Genomic DNA, 23,141 nt, shown 5'->3' with positions numbered 1-23,141 from the left:
CTTTCTGCATATGATCTTGTACTCCCATGATGAGCTGCTCCTTGTGCTATCCTGGTGCATCTGATCATGTAGCGCTTTCTCCATATGATCTTGTACTCCCATGATGAGCTGCTCCCTGTGCTATCCTGGTGCATCTGATCATGTAGCGCTTTCTCCATATGATCTTGTACTCACATGATGAGCTGCTCCCTGTACTATCCTGGTGCATCTGATCATGTAGCGCTTTCTTGCATATGATATTGTACTCCCTTGATGAGCTGCTCCTTGTGCTATCCTGGTGCATCTGATCACGTAGCGCTTTCTTGCATATGATGTTGTACCCCCTTGATTAGCTGCCCCCTGTGCTATCCTGGTGCATCTGATCATGTAACGCTTTCTGCATATGATCTTGTACTCCCATGATGAGCTGCTCCCTGTGCTATCCTGGTGCATCTGATCATGTATCGCTTTCTGCATATGATCTTGTACTCCCTTGATGAGCTGCTCGCTGTGCTATCCTGGTGCATACGATCACGTAGCGCTTTTTCTGCATATGATCTTGTACTCCCATGATGAGCTGCTCCTGGTGCATCTGATCATGTAGCGCTTTCTGCATATGATCTTGTACTCCCATGATGAGCTGCTCCCTGTGCTATCCTGGTGCATCTCATCATGTAGCGCTTTCTGCACATGATCTTGTACTCCCTTGATGAGCTGCTCTCTGTGCTATCCTGGTGCATATGATCATGTAGCGCTTTCTGCATATGAATTTGTACTCCCATGATGAGCTGCTCCCTGTGCTATCCTGGTGCATCTTATCATGTAGCGCTTTCTTGCATATGATCTTGTACTCCCATGATGAGCTGCTCCCTGTACTATCTTGGTGCATCTGATCATGTAGTGCTTTCTGCATATGATCTTGTACTCCCATGATGAGCTGCTCCCTGTACTATCCTGGTGCATCTGATCATGTAGCGCTTTCTTGCATATGATCTTGTACTCCCATGATGAGCTGCTTCCTGTACTATCCTGGTGCATCTGATCATGTAGCGCTTTCTGCATATGATCTTGTACTCCCAAGATGAGCTGCTCCCTGTACTATCCTGGTGCATCTGATCATGTAGCGCTTTCTGCATATGATCTTGTACTCCCATGATGAGCTGCTTCCTGTACTATCCTGGTGCATCTGATCATGTAGCGCTTTCTGCATATGATCTTGTACTCCCAAGATGAGCTGCTCCCTGTACTATCCTGGTGCATCTGATCATGTAGCGCTTTCTTGCATATGATCTTGTACTCCCATGATGAGCTGCTCCCTGTACTATCCTGGTGCATCTGATCATGTAGCGCTTTCTGCATATGATCTTGTACTTCCATGATGAGCTGCTCCTTGTGCTATCCTGGTGCATCTGATCATGTAGCGCTTTCTCCATATGATCTTGTACTCCCATGATGAGCTGCTCCCTGTACTATCCTGGTGCATCTGATCATGTAGTGCTTTCTTGCATATGATCTTGTACTCCCTTGATGAACTGCTCCCTGTACTATCCTGGTGCATCACATCATGTAGCGCTTTCTTGCATATGATCTTGTACTTCCTTGATTAGCTGCTCCCTGTGCTATCCTGGTGCATCTGATCGTGTAGCGCTTTCTGCATATGATCTTGTACTACCATGATGAGCTGCTCCCTGTACTATCCTGGGGCATCTGATCATGTAGCACTTTCTTGCATATGATCTTGTACTCCCATGATGAGCTGCTCCCTGTCCTATCCTGGTGCATCTGATCATGTAGCGCTTTCTGCATATGATCTTGTACTCCCTTGATGAGCTGCTCCCTGTACTATCCTGGTGCATCTGATCATGTAGCGCTTTCTTGCATATGATCTTGTACTCCCATGATGAGCTGCTCCCTGTACTATCCTGGGGCATCTGATCATGTAGCACTTTCTTGCATATGATCTTGTACTCCCATGATGAGCTGCTACCTGTGCTATCCTGGTGCATCTGATCATGTAGCGTTTTCTCCATATGATCTTGTACTCCCACGATGAGCTGCTCCCTGTGCTATCCTGGTGCATATGATCATGTAGCGCTTTCTGCATATGATCTTGTACTCCCATGATGAGCTGCTTCCTGTACTATCCTGGTGCATCTGATCATGTAGCGCTTTCTGCATATGATCTTGTACTCCCAAGATGAGCTGCTCCCTGTACTATCCTGGTGCATCTGATCATGTAGCGCTTTCTTGCATATGATCTTGTACTCCCATGATGAGCTGCTCCCTGTACTATCCTGGTGCATCTGATCATGTAGCGCTTTCTGCATATGATCTTGTACTTCCATGATGAGCTGCTCCTTGTGCTATCCTGGTGCATCTGATCATGTAGCGCTTTCTCCATATGATCTTGTACTCCCATGATGAGCTGCTCCCTGTACTATCCTGGTGCATCTGATCATGTAGTGCTTTCTTGCATATGAACCTGTACTCCCTTGATGAACTGCTCCCTGTACTATCCTGGTGCATCACATCATGTAGCGCTTTCTTGCATATGATCTTGTACTTCCTTGATTAGCTGCTCCCTGTGCTATCCTGGTGCATCTGATCGTGTAGCGCTTTCTGCATATGATCTTGTACTACCATGATGAGCTGCTCCCTGTACTATCCTGGGGCATCTGATCATGTAGCACTTTCTTGCATATGATCTTGTACTTCCTTGATTAGCTGCTCCCTGTGCTATCCTGGTGCATCTGATCGTGTAGCGCTTTCTGCATATGATCTTGTACTACCATGATGAGCTGCTCCCTGTCCTATCCTGGTGCATCTGATCATGTAGCGCTTTCTGCATATGATCTTGTACTCCCTTGATGAGCTGCTCCCTGTACTATCCTGGTGCATCTGATCATGTAGCGCTTTCTTGCATATGATCTTGTACTCCCATGATGAGCTGCTCCCTGTACTATCCTGGGGCATCTGATCATGTAGCACTTTCTTGCATATGATCTTGTACTCCCATGATGAGCTGCTACCTGTGCTATCCTGGTGCATCTGATCATGTAGCGTTTTCTCCATATGATCTTGTACTCCCACGATGAGCTGCTCCCTGTGCTATCCTGGTAAATCTGATCATGTAGCGCTTTCTGAATATGATCTTGTACTCCCATGATGAGCTGCTCCCTGTGGTATCCTGGTGCATATGATCATGTAGCACTTTCTGCATCTGATCTTGTACTCCCATGATGAGCTGCTCCCTGTACTATCCTGGTGCATCTGTTCATGTAGCGCTTTCTTGCATATGATTTTGTACTCCCATGATGAGCTGTTCCCTGTGCTATACTGGTTCATCTGATCATGTAGCGCTCTCTCCATATGATCTTGTACTCCCATGATGAGCTGCTCCCTGTACTATCCTGGTGCATCTGATCATGTAGCGCTTTCTTGCATATGATCTTGTACTCCCTTGATGAGCTGCTCCTTGTGCTATCCTGGTGCATCTGATCACGTAGCGCTTTCTTGCATATGATGTTGTACCCCCTTGATGAGCTGCTCCCTGTGCTATCCTGGTGCATCTGATCATGTAGCGCTTTCTGCATATGATCTTGTACTCCCTTGATGAGCTGCTCCCTGTGCTATCCTGGTGCATACGATCACGTAGCGCTTTTCCTGCATATGATCTTGTACTCCCATGATGAGCTGCTCCTGGTGCATCTGTTCATGTAGCGCTTTCTTGCATATGATTTTGTACTCCCATGATGAGCTGCTCCCTGTGCTATCCTGGTGCATCTGATCATGTAGCGCTTTCTCCATATGATCTTGTACTCCCATGATGAGCTGCTCCCTGTACTATCCTGGTGCATCTGATCACGTAGCGCTTTCTTGCATATGATCTTTTACTCCCTTGATGAGCTGCTCCTTGTGCTATCCTAATGCATCTGATCACGTAGCGCTTTCTTGCATATGATGTTGTACTCCCTTGATTAGCTGCTCCCTGTGCTATCCTGGTGCATCTGATCATGTAACGCTTTCTGCATATGATCTTGTACTCCCATGATGAGCTGCTTCCTGTGCTATCCTGGTGCATCTGATCATGTAGCGCTTTCTGCATATGATCTTGAACTCCCTTGATGAGCTGCTCCCTGTGCTATCCTGGTGCATACGATCACGTAGCGCTTTCTGCATATGATCTTGTACTCTCTTGATGAGCTGCTCCCTGTGCTATCCTGGTGCATATGATCATGTAGCCCTTCCTGCATATGAACTTGTACTCCCATGACGAGCTGCTCCCTGTGCTATCCTGGTGCATATGATCCTGTAGCCCTTTCTGCACATGATCCTGTGCTCAGCTGTTGCACGTGCGGGGGAGGAGGGTCATGTTGTGCTGTGTGAGTGGAGAGTGTTGGCTGTTGTAACCCCACATAGCCCTGGTGGGTTTTGTAGCTGACTTGACTCATTTTCTGTGGGTTTATCTTGCTCTAGATGTATCTAGGTAGGGCAAGGACTGTGGCAGAAGGGATGGTGCTGCCAGGCACTGGTGCCACAGTGTCATAAACGGACTGGGATGCATGAGGACCTCGACTGTGTGGGAGTAATGGGCTTTGAGGGCTCGTCTAAGTGCTGTAACCAAGTGTGTACATTGTGGTATCTCACTTCCTAAAAGACACATTTTGCTTCATTTCAGATTATTCACAGTTCCGTGACCAACAACACTCCATGTGTGATTGTGGAGGGCTCAGGAGGCGTTGCTGATATCATAGCTCAAGGAGTGAAAATTAAACCTTCCGAATTCACAAACTCTGAGATCAGGGAGAAGCTGCACCGTCTTCAAGATACCGACGAGGATGAAACAACCACTGAAGCCACTGTCAAGGTGAGCCCACCCCGCTTGATGCACATTTAGTTCCTTCACTCAAGTGAGGTCCAGGCCGCAGCTGACCATGCACATAGTTCCTTCCCGTAAAGGGCACCATACCCAGAGATGATGCTTCTTTACTTCCACAAGTCCGCGTAAGCCTGGTACAGAGCTGGTTGTGCACTTTAGTACTGTAACTCGGAGTGAGGCCTGGTCAGAGCCAGTTGTACGCTTTAGTAAAGTCATTCTGCACGAGGACTCGCGCAGAACGGGTTATACGGCTTAGCACTGTCACTGAGTGTGAGGTATGGTACAGAGCTGGTTGTACGCTTTAGTACTTTCACTCAGCATCAGGCCTGGCAAAGGGCCGGTTATATGCTTTAGTTCTGTCCCTAAGCGAGAAGCCTATTACTAGGCTCGTTGTACGCCTTAGTACTGTCACTCAGAGTGAGGCCTGATACAGAGCTGGTTGTATACTTTAGTACTGTCCCTCAGCAAGAGGTCTGGTACAGAGCTCATTACACATTTTAGTTCTGTCACTCAGCATGACGTCTGGTACAGTGCTGGTTGTGCGCTTTAGTTCAGTCTCTCAGAGTGACCCTTGGTTCAGAGCTGATTGTGTGCCTCAGTACTGTCACTAAGTTTTAAGCTAGTCCAATAGCTGGTGGTCTACTTTAGTACTGTCATTCAGTGTGAAGCCTGCTACAGATCTGGTTGAATGCTTTATTACTGTCTCTCAGTGTAACGTCCTGATCGTCTCAGGATCGTAAACAGACACGAAATGAGGACGCAACCACTTGTGTACGTTTTAGTTATTTAATAAAGGTAAAATAATACAGATAAGGAAACAAAAGTTAGTTTTACTGGAATCCTCCAGTCTTTCTACTTTACCAACCCACAGCTCAGTTGTTCCTAACCGTCCTCTGCAAATACGCCGATCCCGGCGTAAGCCAACAGAGGGCAGAGACGAATTGGCCGAAAATGCCAATCGGAATGCTGTGAGGGGTAAGCAGAGGGATGTAGTGCAGAGGAGACAGGGAAACACCCAGCCGGGGTCTCTACCTGAAGGGAGCAGCCGCTCGACCTCTTCCTCGTATGCACCGGGATCGAGAGCAGCCGCTCGATCAATCCTCTGGACTTTCTCTACCGTAACGCGGAAAACACCTCCTGGTGTGCGTTACGGGTAGTAGTCCTGGATTACTGTTCGTGCTGGGAGCAACGGCTCCAACCAACACACAGATCAAGACCCCTGGACTCAGCCGAGTCAGGGCTATGCTCAATGATATCCGGCAGAGCTTCCTGGACAAGAACAGGGTAAACCAGGCAAGACACGGCCAGGGAGTAACGACTCAACCTACCTCCGATCAAGCCTGACGGGATCACCTCTTCGGGACGCTGCTCTCCACGAAGCAGGTACGTCGGTGTAAACACAATATCCAACAGTGTTCTTCTGTTGAGTTCCTCCTTTTATAGGGCGTGTTCACTGGAAGTTATGTAACGGGACTTTTGTTTACATAACATTACCCGCTAAGCCCCCTGGGACTTGTAGTCCGTATCTTCCAGATGCCGGATTCCTTTTCCGACGGGAATTCTTGACAGTACATCCTCCCTCTCTCAGCGGCTCCCCACGGGGCCAGCGCTGGAAGGGAACCGTCGATGTATCAAGGTGACCAGGCGTGGGGCGTGGACTCCTTCAGCTGGCTCCCACGATTGTTCCTCCGGGCCATAGCCTTTCCAAGCCACCAGGTACCACAGCTTGTCTCTACGCCATTTGGATGCTGGAATACCCGATACTTCGTATTCTACTTCCGATTCCACACCTATCGGCCCAGGCGCCTCAGCTTGCTTGGAGGTTGCTGGTTTGATTAAGGAAACGTGAAAGACCGGGTGTATCCTCAACGACTGGGGTAAACACACCTTCACATTTACTGGACCGATGCATTTGGTAATACGATACGGGCCCATGAATTTGGGATGGAACACACTGTTCTTCCGAAATCGCATGTTCCTCGTGGATATCCAGACATAGTCCCCAGTACGGTACAGTGGCCTAGGCCTTCTCTTCTTATCGGCTGTGTCTTTGTACCTTTTCTTGGCCTCAGTTAGGACAGCTTTTGAGCGCATCAGGGCGTCCTTAATGCGTGCTACCCTTTCCGCTGTGGCGGGAATTCTGCTTTCTTTGAGGGGATGGAGAAAAGGCAAGAACCTGGGATGTTGGCCATAGTTGCTGTAGAATGGAGATGACTGGGTGGAGCTGTGAGTGGCATTGTTGTAAGCTATCTCCGCTACCCATAGCAAGTCAACCCATTCCTCCTTACCCTGGTCCACAAAGCATCGTAGGTACTGCTTGAGCGTTTGATTCAGGCGCTCAGTCTGTCCATCCGTTTGAGGGTGGTAGCTGGTAGACAGGGCAGTTTTGACGTGCAGCGCTTTGCACCAAGTTTTCCAAAACTGCGCCGTAAATTGCGATCCCCGGTCTGACACTATAACCCCGGGCAATCCATGCAGACGTACCACATTCTTCAGGAGTAGTGTCGCCAATTCGCCTGCTGTAGGGACTCTTTTGCAGGGGATGAAGTGTCCCATCTTCGTTAGATAGTCCACAACCACCAGGATCGCTGTCATCCCTTGGTCCGTCGGTAGCCCCACCACGAAGTCAAGCGATATATTATCCCATGGCCTATCCGGGGTTGGAAGTGGACGGAGGAGCCCCTTGGGTCTGCCGTGATCGGACTTCATGGTAGCACACGTAGGACATGCCTGTCCCCATTGCCTGACATCCGCTATCATGGAGGGCCACCAGAAATGCCGTCCCATGCTAGCCATCGTTTTTTCAAAACCCAAATGTCCTGCACATGGAGAGTCATGGCACCAGACGAATGCTTGTTTCCGTAACCTCGGCGTGGGTATCAGCAGGCACCTGCCTTTCAGAGGTATCCCATCCTTCACCTGCCATTCCTTGTGACTGAGGAGCCACCTTCGCCAAACGAATGACTGGATCCCTCTCTGGATTCCCCTCAGGAACGTATCTGGCTGGATAACTCCTAACACCATCTGAGGGGGGAGGATGGAATGTTCGGAAACCGGCATCGGTTCTTTAACCGCGGATTGGCGCGACAGGGCGTCTGCCTTCCTGTTTTCCGTACCCGGCCGAAAAATGATGTGGAAATTGAACCCAGCAAAGAATATCATCCACCTCAACTGCCGGGGCGAAAGGTGTCTCGCCGCTGTCATGAACTGCAGGTTCCGATGGTCCGTATACACCGTCACCACATGCCTGGCCCCCATCAACCAATGTCTCCATTCGGTGAATGCATCCTTAATGGCAAGGAGTTCTTTCTCCGCTATGTGGTAATTGCGTTCGGCGTCATTGAGTTTTCGTGACATGTACGCCACTGGATGAAGCAACCCACTGTCTCGATTTCGTTGGGAAAGGATGGCCCCCAGTGCCACATCCGAAGCGTCGGCTTCCACCACGTAGGGTAGCTCCGGATCAGGGTGAGCCAAGACCGGTGCCTTACCAAAGGCGTTCTTCAGGGCCTCAAAGGCAGCATTAGCTTCTTGGGACCAGACAAATTCGTTGGACTTCCGTAGCAGCTGCGTGATCGGGGCCACCAACCCGGAAAAGCCATCTATAAACCGCCTGTAAAAGTTGGCGAAGCCAATGAAACTCTGGACATCCTTTACACCTTGCGGCACCGGCCACTCCTTCACCGCCTTGATCTTGCGTTCCGCCATCTTCTGGCCGTCCGGACTCAGCATGACCCCGAGGAATTCCACAGAAGTGACGTGGAAGTCACACTTGCTGAGTTTGCAAAACAGCATATTCTCCCTCAGTTTGCGGAGTACCGTAGTGACATGTTGAATGTGCTCCTCCTCGTTGGATGAATAGATGAGGATATCGTCGATATAGACTACCACATAGATATCCAGCACATCCCTAAACACCTCATTCAGAAAGTACTGAAAAGCCGCAGGGGCGTTGCAAAGGCCGAATGGCATGACGAGGTACTCGAACAGACCGAACCTGGTCTTAAAAGCGGTCTTCCACTCGTCCCCGTCTCTCATGCGCACGAGATGGTATGCCCCCTTTAGATCCAACTTGGTGTAGATGCGAGCTTTCTTGACCTGCTCCAAAAGAACGCTGATGAGTGGCAAAGGGTACCGGTTTTTAATGGTGATGGCGTTTAACGCCCTAAAGTCCACGCAGGCTCTCAGCTCACCATTGGTCTTCGGGATGAAAAAGAGGGGTGAGGCCGCCGGGGATTTCGATGGACGGATGAATCCTAGCTTGAGGAGTTTATCCAGGTACCCCCTGAGATGTACGTTTTCTGGTTCCGTCAGGGCATACAGCCTGCCACTGGGAACGCTTGCTCCGGGCACCAGGTCGATCTGGCAGTCAAACAGTCTATGCGGCGGGAGTACCTCGGCCTTGACTTCATCGAAGACATCCTCGAAACTTCGATGGTGCTGAGGGAGAGCCACGTCTTTCTCAGCAGCTGTAGCCACCGTCTGGCTCCCGGTTATTTCTACAGCAGGGGATTCGGGGCGCATTCCACAATGCAGGACGCAAAATGGGGACGTCATTTCAATGCGATGTGTCGGCCAATCCACCGAGGGATTGTGTTTCTGTAGCCACGGTAATCCCAAGATGACACCATATTGGGGGGCTCGGATGATGTTGAAGTCGATTTGTTCCATATGGTTCTTTCCATATCTCACTGGGACACCCCCCGTGTGTTGCCCAATGGGCCCCGTCACCAATCGTCTTCCGTCTACAGCATAAACGTCTTCGGGCACATCCTTGGGAAGTAGCACCAGTCCTAGACGACTTGCTTCGTTGTAGTCCATAAAAAGACCCGTGGCCCCTGAATCCACCATGGCCACAACGGGTATCCACTGGTCGTGCACTCCCACGTGCACCGTGATAAACAGATGTCGCTGTCCTCTCGTGACAGAGTTGGATAGGGAAGGGATGGATGCGTGACTCCGAGATGCCCCTTCGTTGGTCTGGGAGTCCTCTAGTTTTCTGCCGGTACATCCACCACGGCCGTGACAGAACGGTTGGGTCTGTAACGTGAGTTTTTAGGTTTGGCAGGGCATTCACGCACGTAGTGGCCTTTTTTGCCACAATATAGGCACAACCCTTGTTTACGGCGAGACTCTTTCTCTGTGGCAGTGAGACTTGCTCGTATCGCGCTAATATCCATGGGTTCTCCTTTGGACGTGGCGGAGGGTTCGGGGCTTCCTACAGTCACATAAGAAGGAAGGGCCTTCCCCTTTTTCCCATGATCCCCCTTTCTCTCATTCAGCCTATGTTCCAACCGTAAGACTAGGTTGATGAGTCCTTCGCACGTCTTAGGTTGGGGATCAATATGAGCCACGGCATCTTTGAGCTCATCGCACAGCCCTTGATGAAAGAGCGCCGTTTGTTTGGCGAGAGGCCACTTGGTTTCCGCAACCAACCTTCGGAATGCGTTGAGATACTGTACCAAATCGTTGGATCCCTGTCTCAACTCGAGCATTTCACGGTCCGCCGTATACGAGTCGGCCCTTCGATCAAATACTTTCAGAAATTCTTCGCGGAAAGCCCCCCAGTCACATAGTATGGGGTCGTCTCTGCTCACTAGCGGTACGGCCCACTGTGCCGCATTTCCAGCCAAGTAGGAAATAAGGAAAGCCACCCGTGCCTGACTGGTGGGAAATGCCTTGGGCTTGCACGATAGATGTAGTGCCACTTGTGTGAAGAAAACCTGTACCATGTTGGGGTCCCCACTGTATCTCTCCGGAGTTGCCAATGGTATGGCAACCGGCATCTCCACGACCACCGCCGGGTTTTGATTTGTGAGTGTGGCGCTGAGTGTGAGCGGGTCCAATTGTATGGCATCCAGTCTGGCCTTTACATCGGCTGTTTCTTGCCTGGAGGCTGCCAATTCAATTTGCACCACAGATAGGGCAGCAAGTACGTCATCAAGTGTTGCCATGTCTGTATCTCGACCAGGAGACAGTTAATGTTATTGGGGTCGGATATTTTGTAACGTCCTGATCGTCTCAGGATCGTAAACAGACACGAAATGAGGACGCAACCACTTGTGTACGTTTTAGTTATTTAATAAAGGTAAAATAATACAGATAAGGAAACGAAAGTTAGTTTTACTGGAATCCTCCAGTCTTTCTACTTTACCAACCCACAGCTCAGTTGTTCCTAACCGTCCTCTGCAAATACGCCGGTCCCGGCGTAAGCCAACAGAGGGCAGAGACGAATTGGCTGAAAATGCCAATCGGAATGCTGTGAGGGGTAAGCAGAGGGATGTAGTGCAGAGGAGACAGGGAAACACCCAGCCGGGGTCTCTACCTGAAGGGAGCAGCCGCTCGACCTCTTCCTCGTATGCACCGGGATCGAGAGCAGCCGCTCGATCGATCCTCTGGACTTTCTCTACCGTAACGCGGAAAACACCTCCTGGTGTGCGTTACAGGTAGTAGTCCTGGATTACTGTTCGTGCTGGGAGCAACGGCTCCAACCAACACACAGATCAAGACCCCTGGACTCAGCCGAGTCAGGGCTATGCTCAATGATATCCGGTAGAGCTTCCTGGACAAGAACAGGGTAAACCAGGCAAGACACGGCCAGGGAGTAACGACTCAACCTACCTCCGATCAAGCCTGACGGGATCACCTCTTCGGGACGCTGCTCTCCACGAAGCAGGTACGTCGGTGTAAACACAATATCCGACAGTGTTCTTCTGTTGAGTTCCTCCTTTTATAGGGCGTGTTCACTGGAAGTTATGTAACGGGACTTTTGTTTACATAACATTACCCGCTAAGCCCCCTGGGACTTGTAGTCCGTATCTTCCAGATGCCGGATTCCTTTTCCGACGGGAATTCTTGACACTCAGCATGATGCCTGTTTCAGAGCTAGTTGTACGTTTTAGTGAGGCCTGGCACAGAGTTGGTTGTGCGCTTTAGTTCCGTCACTCAGCGTAAGGCGCCGTACAGAGCAGGTTGTATGATTTAATAATGTCACTCAACGTGAAGCCTGCTAGGGATCTGGTGGAACGCTTTATTACTGTTACTCAGCGTGATGCCTGTTTTAGAGCTAGTTGTACGTTTTAGTACTGTAACTCAGCGTGAGGCCTGGTATAGAACTGGTTGTTTGCTTTAGCACTATCACTCAGTTTGGGGTAGAGGACAGAACTGTATGTACACTTTTTTACTATATGTCAGCGTGACACCTTTTTCAAAACTATTTGTAAGTTTTCGTACTGTCACTCAGCATGTTCCCTGGTACAGAGCTGGTTGTATGCTTTTGTGCTGTCATTCAGCATGAGGACTGGTACAGAGCTGGTTGTACGCTTTTGTACTGTCACTCAGCGTGAGGCTTGGCAGAGATCTAGTTGTCCGCTTTAGTACTGTCATTCATGTGGGTACTGTTATAGAGATGGTTGTATGCTTTAGCACTATCAGTCAATGAAAAGCCTGGTACAGAACTGGTTGTACTCTTTAGCACTGTCTCTCGGCGTAATGCCTGGTACAGAGCTGGTGTGCACTTTATCACTCAAAGAACTCAAATGGCTCCCAGTAGAAATGCGTAGTAACTTCAGAACGGCCTGCCTAACCCACAAAGCCCTCCATACCGGCAAACCCGAATACTTGTCAAAAAAACTCAAAAAAGCAGGCCAAGCCAGGAATCTGAGAAGCTCTAACTCCTTCCTGCTCATCCTACCTAAAACCAGAAAGAAAAGAACAGCGGACTGCTCTTTCACGGGAAACGCCCCCAAAATCTGGAACTCCATCCCCCTGCACATCAGAACTATACCGTCTTTTGTGGAATTCAAATGTCAACTCAAATCCTTTTTCCTTATCCGGTCCCTTGGTTGTGGATAACTCGGATCAGAAAGCAACTCCTGAACTATGCGACCACACTGATTCCTGTAACCAAAGTAGTTCTGAAGTACAAATATGCTCCGCTCATTCTGACACTCGTTGACTGCTAATACCTTTCATATGTCATGTCTCTGTTGATTATATGTCATTCTCTTACTGTAAAGCGCTCTGTTACCTTCGGGTCTTGATAGCGCTATAGAAAACTTCCTAAATAAATAAAAATAAATGAAACTCAGCGACAGTCCTGGTACATAGCTGGTTGCACGCTTTAGTAACTGTGACTTGGCGTGAGGCATGGTACAAAGCTGGTAGAACGGTTTAGTAATGTCACTCGGCTTGAGGCCTGGTACAGAGCTGGTTGTATGCATTAGTACTGTCACTCAGCATTAGGCCTAGGAAAGAGCTGGTTGAACGCTTCAGTACTGTCACCCAGCTTGAGACCTGGTACAGAGCTGGCTGTATGCTTTAGTTCAGTTACTCAGCATGAGGACTGGCACAGAGCTGATTATGTGCTTTAGTTCAGTCACTCAGTGTGAGGCCTGGTACAGAACCGGTTGTATGCTTTACTACCTTCACTCAGCCTAATGAAGTGAAACAGAGATGGTTTTATGCTTTAGTATTGTCACACAGCAAAAGGCCTGGAACAGAGCTGGTTGTATGATTTAGCACTGTCACTCATCGTGAGACCTGGTACAGAGCTGGTTGTACTCTTTAGCACTGCAACTCAGCATGAGGCCTGGTACAGAGCTGGTTGTTCGCTTTAGTACTGTCATTCAGCGTGAGGCCTGGTACAGAGCTGGTTGTGCACTTTAGTACTGTCACTAAAAGTGAAGCCTGGTATAGAGCTGATTGTAAGCTTTAGTACTGTCACTAAAAGTGAAGCCTGGTACAGAGCTGGTTGTACGCTTTACTCCAGTATTGAAACTTTCATAGAATCCCATAGCTTGTATCATTCATTCCCCGTCGTCGGAATGGGAGTCTCGATAAACAAAATAACAGCAGTAGGTACAAAAGAGAAAGAAAAAAGGCCTAGGCCTCATTCCCTTTTGTAGCATATCCACCTCTTTTTGCGAAACAGACCAAAGTAAAGCAACAACCAATCAGATTAGCCTCACCCCATAGAACCCTCCTGAGAGAACCTCAGAGCCGTCGATTTTGTACCGCATGTTGTGCTAAGGGAGTCTCCTTTGAGCTCTGCTCACTTCAACTCTAGTTGACTATTTTTTCAGCATTTGTTCTTCAGAATTGATTGGTATTTCATCTGGAAATGTCTGACAAGGAGAAGAAAGCACTTTTCAAGGCTTGGTCCACCTGTGGCAAGAAGAGGCTGTATGTGGAGGATAGGCATAAGGACTGCATTTATTGCCTGTACCCTGATCACAAGGCAGCGGACGGTAAGGTCTGCTGCACCTTCTCCACAAAGACTCTCCGGGACCGTGAGGGTCGCCTCCTCACTTGGCTCTAGAAGATAAAGTCGAGGCAGGAAACTGTGTCAAGTGACAGTGAGGACTCATCATCTGCCACCTCATCTAGAAAGTCAGTGAAAAGGGGTAGGGCTTCCCCTTCACCATCTTCAGAACGTCCTGCTAAGGCCTCAAAAAAGACCCCAGTGAGGCTCAGACCTGGAGTCCTAGTGAATCTCCTCACCATGGTGCAAACGAGGGGGACGGACTATCTTCAGCTACACAGTGGTGAAGTCTGCGAAAGCTTTTAAAAAGCCCTCTTCTCTAACATTTGAGAAGTCAGAGAATGATTCAAAATCGTCGACGACGCTGCAGAAGACTCTGTCAACGAAGACTTCCAAATCCCAGGTGAAAAAAGTTGCACCGTCGACGGGCTCGTCGACGGTACCTTCTAGTCTACACATATCAACATAAGCATCGACGGAAGCGTCGACGACGGTTACAAAGACGATGACGAGTGTCAACGAGAATGTAGATGACGGTAGCGACGAGGACGGTGTCATCGATGAGAGCAACTACGACGACGACCTTGACGACGACCTTGACGATGATGACAGCAGGTGTGTCGACGATGCCCATCTCGTCGTAGACGATTCAACCGTCAACGGTGGATCTTCCATCGATGACCTCTTTGACGATGGTTTCTCTGGCAACCCCAGCGCCGACGGTACCGTCAACGACATCTTCGTTGACAGAGAGGATCTCTATTTCCTTAAAGAGGATAATGCCTTATATGACGTCTCCAAGGAGGGTTACCCCCTTGCCTCCCGCACTGTTACTCGAAGAAGAAGAGGATTCTGACGGGGATGATCAGGATTCTTTTGGTTATGCCCATAGCCCCTCACAATTGTTGGTAAAATGCCAAGGCACTGATTCTGAAGGCGAATATCTTCATGAGTGCCCATTCCAGCAATCCTATCGTCGACAGGAAGATGCAGGCCAGGAGATGGTTGCAGTTCCTTCTACCTTTCTGGCAGTTCTTCAGGGCAGGTTGCAGGATTATAAGAAGAGGTTTTCTCAAGCTACTCCTCCTCTTGCTCTGTCTTTCTCTGAAGTACATGCTGTCCCCACACCATCAGCTTCTGAAGTGGTTTCTCGGGAAGTACCTTCCCAGATGGATGCACAGCCGCAGGTACCCGCGCCAGATTTACCTCCAGTGGTCCACGATGTACAAGATGATTCCTCGGACGAGGATCAACATGATGACAACAGGCCTAATCAGGGTATAGAGTGGGATGATTATGTGATCCCGGACCCAGCTTCACCTACTCTCAATCCAGTGGACCTCCCCCCCAGCAGATATTAGGGGATTTCGCAAACTGATGGAAAGAGCCTCCAATAGATTTAAACTTCCTATGCCTTCTGTTCAAATGGAGTGCTTCCTTTATGATTTTAAGGAGCCCTACAGGAAATTGGTCCGATCCATTCCCATTTTCAGCCATGTCTGGGACAAGAGTTTAAAGGCAATGAAAAACCCGGCTACACTCATCCCAGTTTTTCCACACCTGAATAAGAAGTACAAGGCCTCGGAGGATAGTCCAGCATCCTTGATTGGTCAGCCGAAGCCGGATTCGGTAATATCGCTGGCGGCGCAGAGAAGGTCATGCAATCCTTCTGCACCCCTGACAACTCCTCCTGATAATGAGGGCAGGCGCCTTGATAATGCGGGAAAAAGGTTTTCCTCTATGGCAAGTCTTTTGGTACGAGCAGCGAATGTGTTGGCGATCCTTGGCAGATACGATTGCCAAATGTGGTGCGATCTCTCTCCATTTGGCCCAGCTCCCTCAGGAGGCCAAGGTGTAGACCAAGAAGATCCTGCAAGGGAGAGGCTACATCAGCAGAAGTGATTGACTGTGCCATGGATATTGCCATGACGGCTTTCCGTTCGCTAGCAGGCGCAGCTGTTCTTCGGCGCCAGGGCTGGCTCAAGGCGACATGGTTCCGGCCGGAGGTCCAGAACAAAGTCATGGATCTTCCATTTGACGGTGAGGCATTATTTGGCAAGTATATTGATGACCCCCTCCACGACATTAAAAAGGATACAGAGACGGCAAAATCTCTCGGTACTCTTCAGTATCGGAAGGTTCCTTTCTGTGGGGCCAAGGGGAAAGAGTACCACATCACACAGGGGTTTGTACCAACAACAATGGTACTTTCTTATGGTTTAATGTCTCAGTCTTATTGACCATCATACCAACAAATAAAATGCCGGACCTCTTCTTTCTCTAGGTCCAACACTAGAGGAAAACAAAATCGCCAGGGACGTGACACTTCCAAATGGCAGCAGCGGCGTTCTGGCTCTGCCTGCTGTACCCACCTCCCCGTCAACATCTGTGGGAGCCAGGATGTCTCAATACCTCTACAACTGGGCACAGATAACATCAGACCATTGGATGCTCAACATCATTCAAGATGGTCATATGCTGAAGTTTATTCATATGCCACCTTCGAAGCCCCCTGCCGCCATGCCTTCAAAACATCTGCGTCTATTGTGGCTTGAAGTTCATCAGATGCTCCTCAAGGGGGCTGTAGAGCTGGTTCCCCTTTCTCCAAAAGGGGAAGGTTTCTATTCCAGGTTTTTCCTGGTAAAGAAGACGCTGGAGAAATGGCGCCCCATCTTAGATCTCAGGGAGCTAAATACCTATCTCATAAGTCAATCCTTTTGGATGGTCTCTCTCCAGGATATCTTACATCTCCTCCTACCGGGAGACTTCATGGCCACTCTCGATCTCAAAGATGCGTATTTTCACATACCCATTCATCCAGCCCACAGGAGATTTCTTTGATTCACAGTAGTCAAGAGCCACTTCCAATTCAAAGTTGTACCCTTTGGACTTCGCTCTGCCCCGAGGATCTTTACCAAAGTGCTGGCACCGGTGGCAGCTTTCCAAAGGAATCAGCGTTTTCAAGTCTTCCCTGAACTGGATGACTGGCTGCTGAATGTCCCGTCCAGGCGGGCAGCGGAGGAGACAGTCGAGGCATGTATGACTCCGATCAGCAATCTGGGCCTGCCTCTCAACAGGGAGAAGTCGTCTCTCTGCCCTTCCAACAAAAGCACGATTCCTGGGGGCTATCCTGGGCACGTCTCTCAGCAAGGCTTCTCCATCCTTCGAAAGGCAAGAAAAACTGAGGTCCATTGCTCGTCTGTTGAGAAAAAGAAAGTGTCTTTCAGTACACCGTTACAAATCACTTCTAGGAGTGATTTCTTCATGCATCCCTCTGATACCCCACTGCAGGTTGTGGATGCGATCTCTTCAGGAGCAACTAGACATGCAATGGCGATACAAAAGGGGGAGATGATGGACGGAGCGTTTGAGCAAATCAAACACTTACCCCCAGTCAACTGATCTGGGTTTAATCCATCACCATTCTTTAGCTCACTCAGCCACCCCAGTTCAGACATGGCCGTATGCAAATCAGTCTGACCCTGTGCCTCATGGGAACAGTCCAGCCTGAACTGCCAAGCCATGTCTTCCCTGGACCAGAAACAAGCATCCTGGGACCGGTTTTGGATTCATAATCCTCATCAGCCAGGCTATCTTGAATCCAGTGGCCAAGTGAGCAAGGGACTCACGTCTGAGCATACCCTGCCAACTTAGGGCAAACAAAGCGATACAAAAGGGAATGATGGACGGAGCGTTTGAGCAAATCAAACACTCACCCCCAGTCAACTGATCTGGGTTTAATCCATCACCATTCTTTAGCTCACTCAGCCACCCCAGTTCAGACATGGCCGTATGCAAATCAGTCTGACCCTGTACCTCATGGGAACAGTCAAGCCCAAACTGCCAAGCCATGTCTTCCCTGGACCGGAAACAAGCATCCTGGGACCGGTTTCGGATTCATAATCTTCATCAGCCAGGTTATCTTGAATCCAGTGGCCAAGTGAGCAAGAGACTCACGTCTGAGCATACCCTGCCAACTTAGGGTGAACAAACCGATACAAAAGGGGATGATGGACGGAGCGTTTGAGCAAATCAAACCCTCACCCCCAGTCAACTGATCTGGGTTTAGTCCATCACCATTCTTTAGCTCACTCAGCCACCCTAGTTCAGACATGGCCGTATGCAAATCAGTCTGACCCTGTGCCTCATGGCACAGTCCAGCCCAAACTGCCAAGCCATGCCTTTCCTGGACCGGAAACAAGTTTCCTAGGACCGGTTTTGGCAGTTCGGGCTGGACTGCATAAGCTTGTTTCCGGTCCAGGAAAGGCATGGCTTGGCAGTTCGGGCTGGACTGTTCCCATGAGGCACAGGGTCAGACTGATTTGCATGTGGCCATGTCTGAACTGGGGTGGCAGAGTGGGCTAAAGGACGGTGATGGATTAAACCCAGATCTTTTGACTGGGTGTGAGTGTTTGATTGGTTTAGATGCTCCGTCCATCACCACCCCCTTTTTTACCGCTGTGTTCGCCATAAGTTGGCAGGGTATGCTCAGACATGAGTCCCTTGCTCACTTTGCCACTGTATTCAAGCCAGCCTGGCTGAAGATGGCTGAAATGCCAGAAACCGGTCCTAGGAAGCTTGTTTCCGGTCCAGGAAAGGCATGGCTTGGCAGTTCGGGCTGGACTGTTCCCATGAGGCACAGGGTCAGACTGATTTGCATATGGCCATGTCTGAACTGGGGTGGCAGAGTGGGCTAAAGAACGGTGATGGATTAAACCCAGATCTTTTGACTGGGTGTGAGTGTTTGATTGGTTTAGATGCTCCGTCCACCACCACCCCCTTTTGTACAGACATGCATTGGCAGCAAGTTCACGGCTCCTTCGACGACAAAGTGGTGATTACTGCGGCAATGAGAAAAGCAGCCTTGTGGTGGACAAAGGAAGAGAATTTATCCCAAGGTCTATCCTTCGTAAGCAATCCAGCTCCTCAAGTTGTAATGACAGATGCTTCGCTAGAGGGCTGGGGTGCAGTGCTTCAGGACTTACCTGTAAGCGGGCATTGGTTGCCCCAGCACCGCCTTCTTCACATCAATCTCCTGGAGCTCAGAGCGATCCGTCTGGCACTGTATGCATTTCTTTGACGATTTCAGGGTTCATTGGTTCCCGTCCGCACGGACAACATCACGGCCATGCACTACGTAAACAAGGAAGGGGGTACTAGATCTCTTCTGTAGTCGCAGGAGGCCCAAACAATTTGGGAGTGGGCGATCCTACGCAGAATATCGCTACAGGCAGAACACCTACCAGGAGTGTTGAACGAAAAGGCGGACAGGCTGAGCAGGCTTTCGTCAGTCAGCCACGAATGGGAACTAAACCAGATGGTCATGGAGGAGATTTTCCACTGTTGGGGCAGAATCTCAATAGATCTCTTTGCCACCCCGGTGAACAAAAAATTCCAATTTTACGCAAGCAAACTACACCGTCGCGGATTGCTGGGGAATGCGCGTTCGATAGCCTGGTCGAGATTATTTGTATATGCCTTTCCCCCATTCCATTAAATCCGAGAATACTCAGGAAGATCAAGACGGAGCCATGCAGAATGATCCTAATAGCTCCAGGTTGTCCGAGGCAGTTTTGGTTCACGGAGCTTCACCTCCTTTCTCTGGCTCCTGCACGTCTTTTACGGGTGATCCCGGATCTTCTCAAGATGTCCCAGGGCCAGATCTGGCATCCGGATCCTCCTTCCTTACACCTGTCAGCATGGCTCCTGAGCAGCGAGAGTTCCTAGATCTTCATCTCTCGAAAGAAATAAGAGATGTTCTTTCTCAGGCTAGAGCTCCTTCCATTAACAAGACTTACTGTTTGAAATGGAAACGATTTTGCATCTGGTTCCAGCAGAAAGGTGTTGACCCTTTCTCATCTCAACTTCACCAGGTTCTTCCTTATTTCCTGTCCTTGGCTAAGGCAGGGCTGGCTCATTCATCCATAAAAGTTCACTTAGCTGAAGTTTCTCACTACAGACGCACTGCATCTGGACCTTCTCTCTGGTTATCCAGAATTGTCAAACAATTTCACAAAGGCCTATTTCGAGTTTTTCCTCCAGTGAGGGCTCCGCCCCCCACACGGCATTTGAACTTGGTTCTCTCCCAGCTAATGAAGCATCCCTTTGAACCAATTCATCGAGCAGATATGAAATTCCTCTTGTGGAAACTGGCGCTCCTTCTTGCTCTCACTTCGGCGAGACGTCTTGGAGAATTGGAAGCTCTCAAAATACAGGAACCTTTTCTTCAATTCAAAAGAAATACAGTAATTCTTAGGACTAATCCAAAGTTCAAACCAAAGGTGGCTTCAGACTTTCATTTAAACGAGCCAGTGATTCTCAAGACTATCTTTCCTCAGCCTTCTATGCCGGCAGAAAGGACACTTCATTCACTGGCTGTGCAGCGGTGCTTGAAATTTTATCTGGACTGCACTAATGAATTTTGGAAATCTTCTCAATTGTTCATCGCATTTAGTGCTCCCCGCAAAGGCTTACCCCTGTCTAAGCAGGGAATCGCTCGATGGATCTCCAGTGTCATACAGTACTGTTATTCTGCAGCGGGCAAACCTCTAGAAGGCAGAGTTAGAGCACACTCGACTAGGTCCATGACTTCCTCTACGGCTCTCTTTGTGGGAGTTCAGATTAAAGACATTTACAGAGCTGCAACTTGGAGCAGCACACACACCTTCACAAGACATTTCTGCCTAGAGACCTCGGCACAAGACGACACAGCTGTAGGCCAGGCAGTCCTGAGGAACCTCTTCCATTGAGTGGTGACATGGGCGTAACAAAAACCCTCGCAGCCCCTGCAGTGCGGGGGGCCCTGATCTCCAGGGGGCCCCCTTGGGCACTGTGCACGGCCAGGCATGAGAGCTCCTATCTGCGTCAGGATCTCGGGACCCCTGTGCTGCTGTGATAGAATCGCACTCTCTACGCCACCCACCCCCAACCCCACCCCAACCCTTCCACTTCCCCACTGCTACAACCTCAGAATTAGACTGAGAAATGTTAATTATGCTGGTGAAATGTGCTCCGCGAAACTTGAATTACCCAATGTCACATAATTTTCACCCGCAGGAAATTTGTTCTTGCAAATAAAACAAGCATTGGCATAGCCAATAGGTCTTGCTTTTGGGAGCTTATAAGTGCTTAGCCATGCAGCAGTTGATGTTGTTGCAGCAAGTATCTTGTGCTGCATAACTAAATACTTATAAGGTCCCAAAAGTGAGACCTATTGGCTATGCCAATGCTTGTTAAGATATGTTGTAAAGCAAAGTAGCTGCTGTGTTCAAAACTGTAAATTTGTGATATGATGTGTGCTGGTGGTATGTCATATCACAGGGAGGACGGCACAGGAGCATTGAGAGGTGCCTGCTGGGGATACACGAACCACCCAAGACATATAAGGTGGCTACGTAGTTCGCTGATCTTGAGGTGTTAAGCTGAAACCCATGGGAGGACTGTGGGCTGAGACAACCCACACCTTTAAAACAGATGGAAATATTGATGATAGGTCTGCTTGAGCATTGCAGCTCCAAATTACTGAATCTCCACAGCTATATCGACATGCCAGTCCCACAGACAGGAGATGCCTTCAATGGATTGGCTGGCGATCATGAAATACATACAAGTCCGGGATAAACTTAAATAACAAATCACTGTTAGGAGGGAGGGGACCGCACCCACAGGGTTCCACAGCATACATCCACCTAATAGCACTAGCAATATGCTGAAAGAGTCCTTTTTCCAGGAGTAAGGGTGAGTAGGAGGGAGTTCAATGTTCAAAGCATTACTGTTCCATGCTTGACAATACCAAGTGCACAAGGAAACGGCCCGAGCGCTACAAAACCCTGATGGAATGTCACAGGTAAAAAATGTATCTGAAAGAGACACGTTAGTGATAGATTCCTTACCTTAGAATATCCCCAGGCGTCAGACTGGATCTGGAAATTTTTGCGCAGCAGTACCCTTGCGCGTCGGTAGGCGTCGTCTGTGGCTCCGTGTCCGTCTTTGGCATCGTGGGCGCCGTGATGACGTTGTCGGCGTCGTGGGCGCCGTGATGACGTTGTCGGAGTACTTAGACGCCGCCTCCGCGCGCTGACGTCAGTTCTTCCTTTTTCCACGCCAGCAGCGCAGATCTGGAAAAAGTGGTACCTTAGTCACTTTTTGACTAAAACTTTTTGATCTTTTTGATCATCCTTTTTCAAGTCTTCGACTCCGAACGGTGCCGGTAGGGATGCCTGGTTTTAAGCCCTGTGAGGATTGCGACCGGCTGATGTCGGTCACGGACCCTCACCGTCGGTGTCTCCACTGTCTCGGCGTCGACCACGACGACAAGACCTGTTCCGACTGCCGGGCCCTGACTTCGAAGGCTAGACGGGAGCGGTCCCATAAGCGACTCGAACTCCGGCAGTCAGCCCCGCGCCAAGAGAGGTCCCGGTCCGGACGGAGGTCGAGGGACCGGTCGCGGGAGCGGAGCCATCATAGCTCCGGGAGTCGACATCACTCCTTAGGGTCGAAGTCGTCAGGTAAGCACAAGAAGTCGAAGAGACGTCATCGCTCTTCCGACTCCCACCGACGCTCGCGCGATTTGCCCGGGGGTTCAGGTGGCACCGCCCACGCGGCTCCGTCGGAGTCACAGGCGCCGCGTCCGGCCTCATACCCTCCGGTCCCTGGGCCTAACGCGGCGCCGGAGGAGATCGAGCGGTTCCTCGTGGCCATGAGGTCCCTCTCTTCTCCGATGGGCTCTGCGGCGCCTTCGGCCCAGTGGACCCGGTGACCCCGGCGCCGTCCTCGGGCGGCGCCGTCCCCGACGCCTCCCTCGACCCGGTTCCGGCACCGGAACGGCGCCGCTTCAGACGCCGTTCAGAGAGTTCACTTTCCATGAACCGGCCCCATCCTTTGCTAACCCTGAGTACCAGGAGATGGGTGATGAGGAGGATTGGGAGGGGTCTGAGGACCCTATGTCACGTGAATGCCAGTCTCAAGAGGACTGGGCAGGTGAACTTGGGGGGGCCAGTGGTATAGACACTTCGCCTGACA

General features: G+C 49.8%; 1 protein-coding gene across 1 annotated transcript in view; it reads left to right on the top strand.

Moving 5' to 3' along the window:
• Positions 1 to 23,141, top strand: part of LOC147693350 (transient receptor potential cation channel subfamily M member 2-like) — a 1,918,272-nt gene that overhangs the window by 556,971 nt on the left and 1,338,160 nt on the right. Inside the window, exon 13 of the mRNA XM_086933680.1 lies at positions 4,658 to 4,846. Within this exon, the coding sequence (XP_086789806.1) occupies positions 4,658 to 4,846 (189 nt within the window). The remainder of the gene's footprint in view (positions 1 to 4,657; positions 4,847 to 23,141) is intronic.

The sequence above is a fragment of the Lissotriton vulgaris genome, chromosome 8 (assembly GCF_964263255.1).
Source record: "Lissotriton vulgaris chromosome 8, aLisVul1.2, whole genome shotgun sequence".
Lineage (NCBI taxonomy): Eukaryota > Metazoa > Chordata > Amphibia > Caudata > Salamandridae > Lissotriton > Lissotriton vulgaris.
This window is presented reverse-complemented; position numbering and strand designations above follow the sequence as displayed.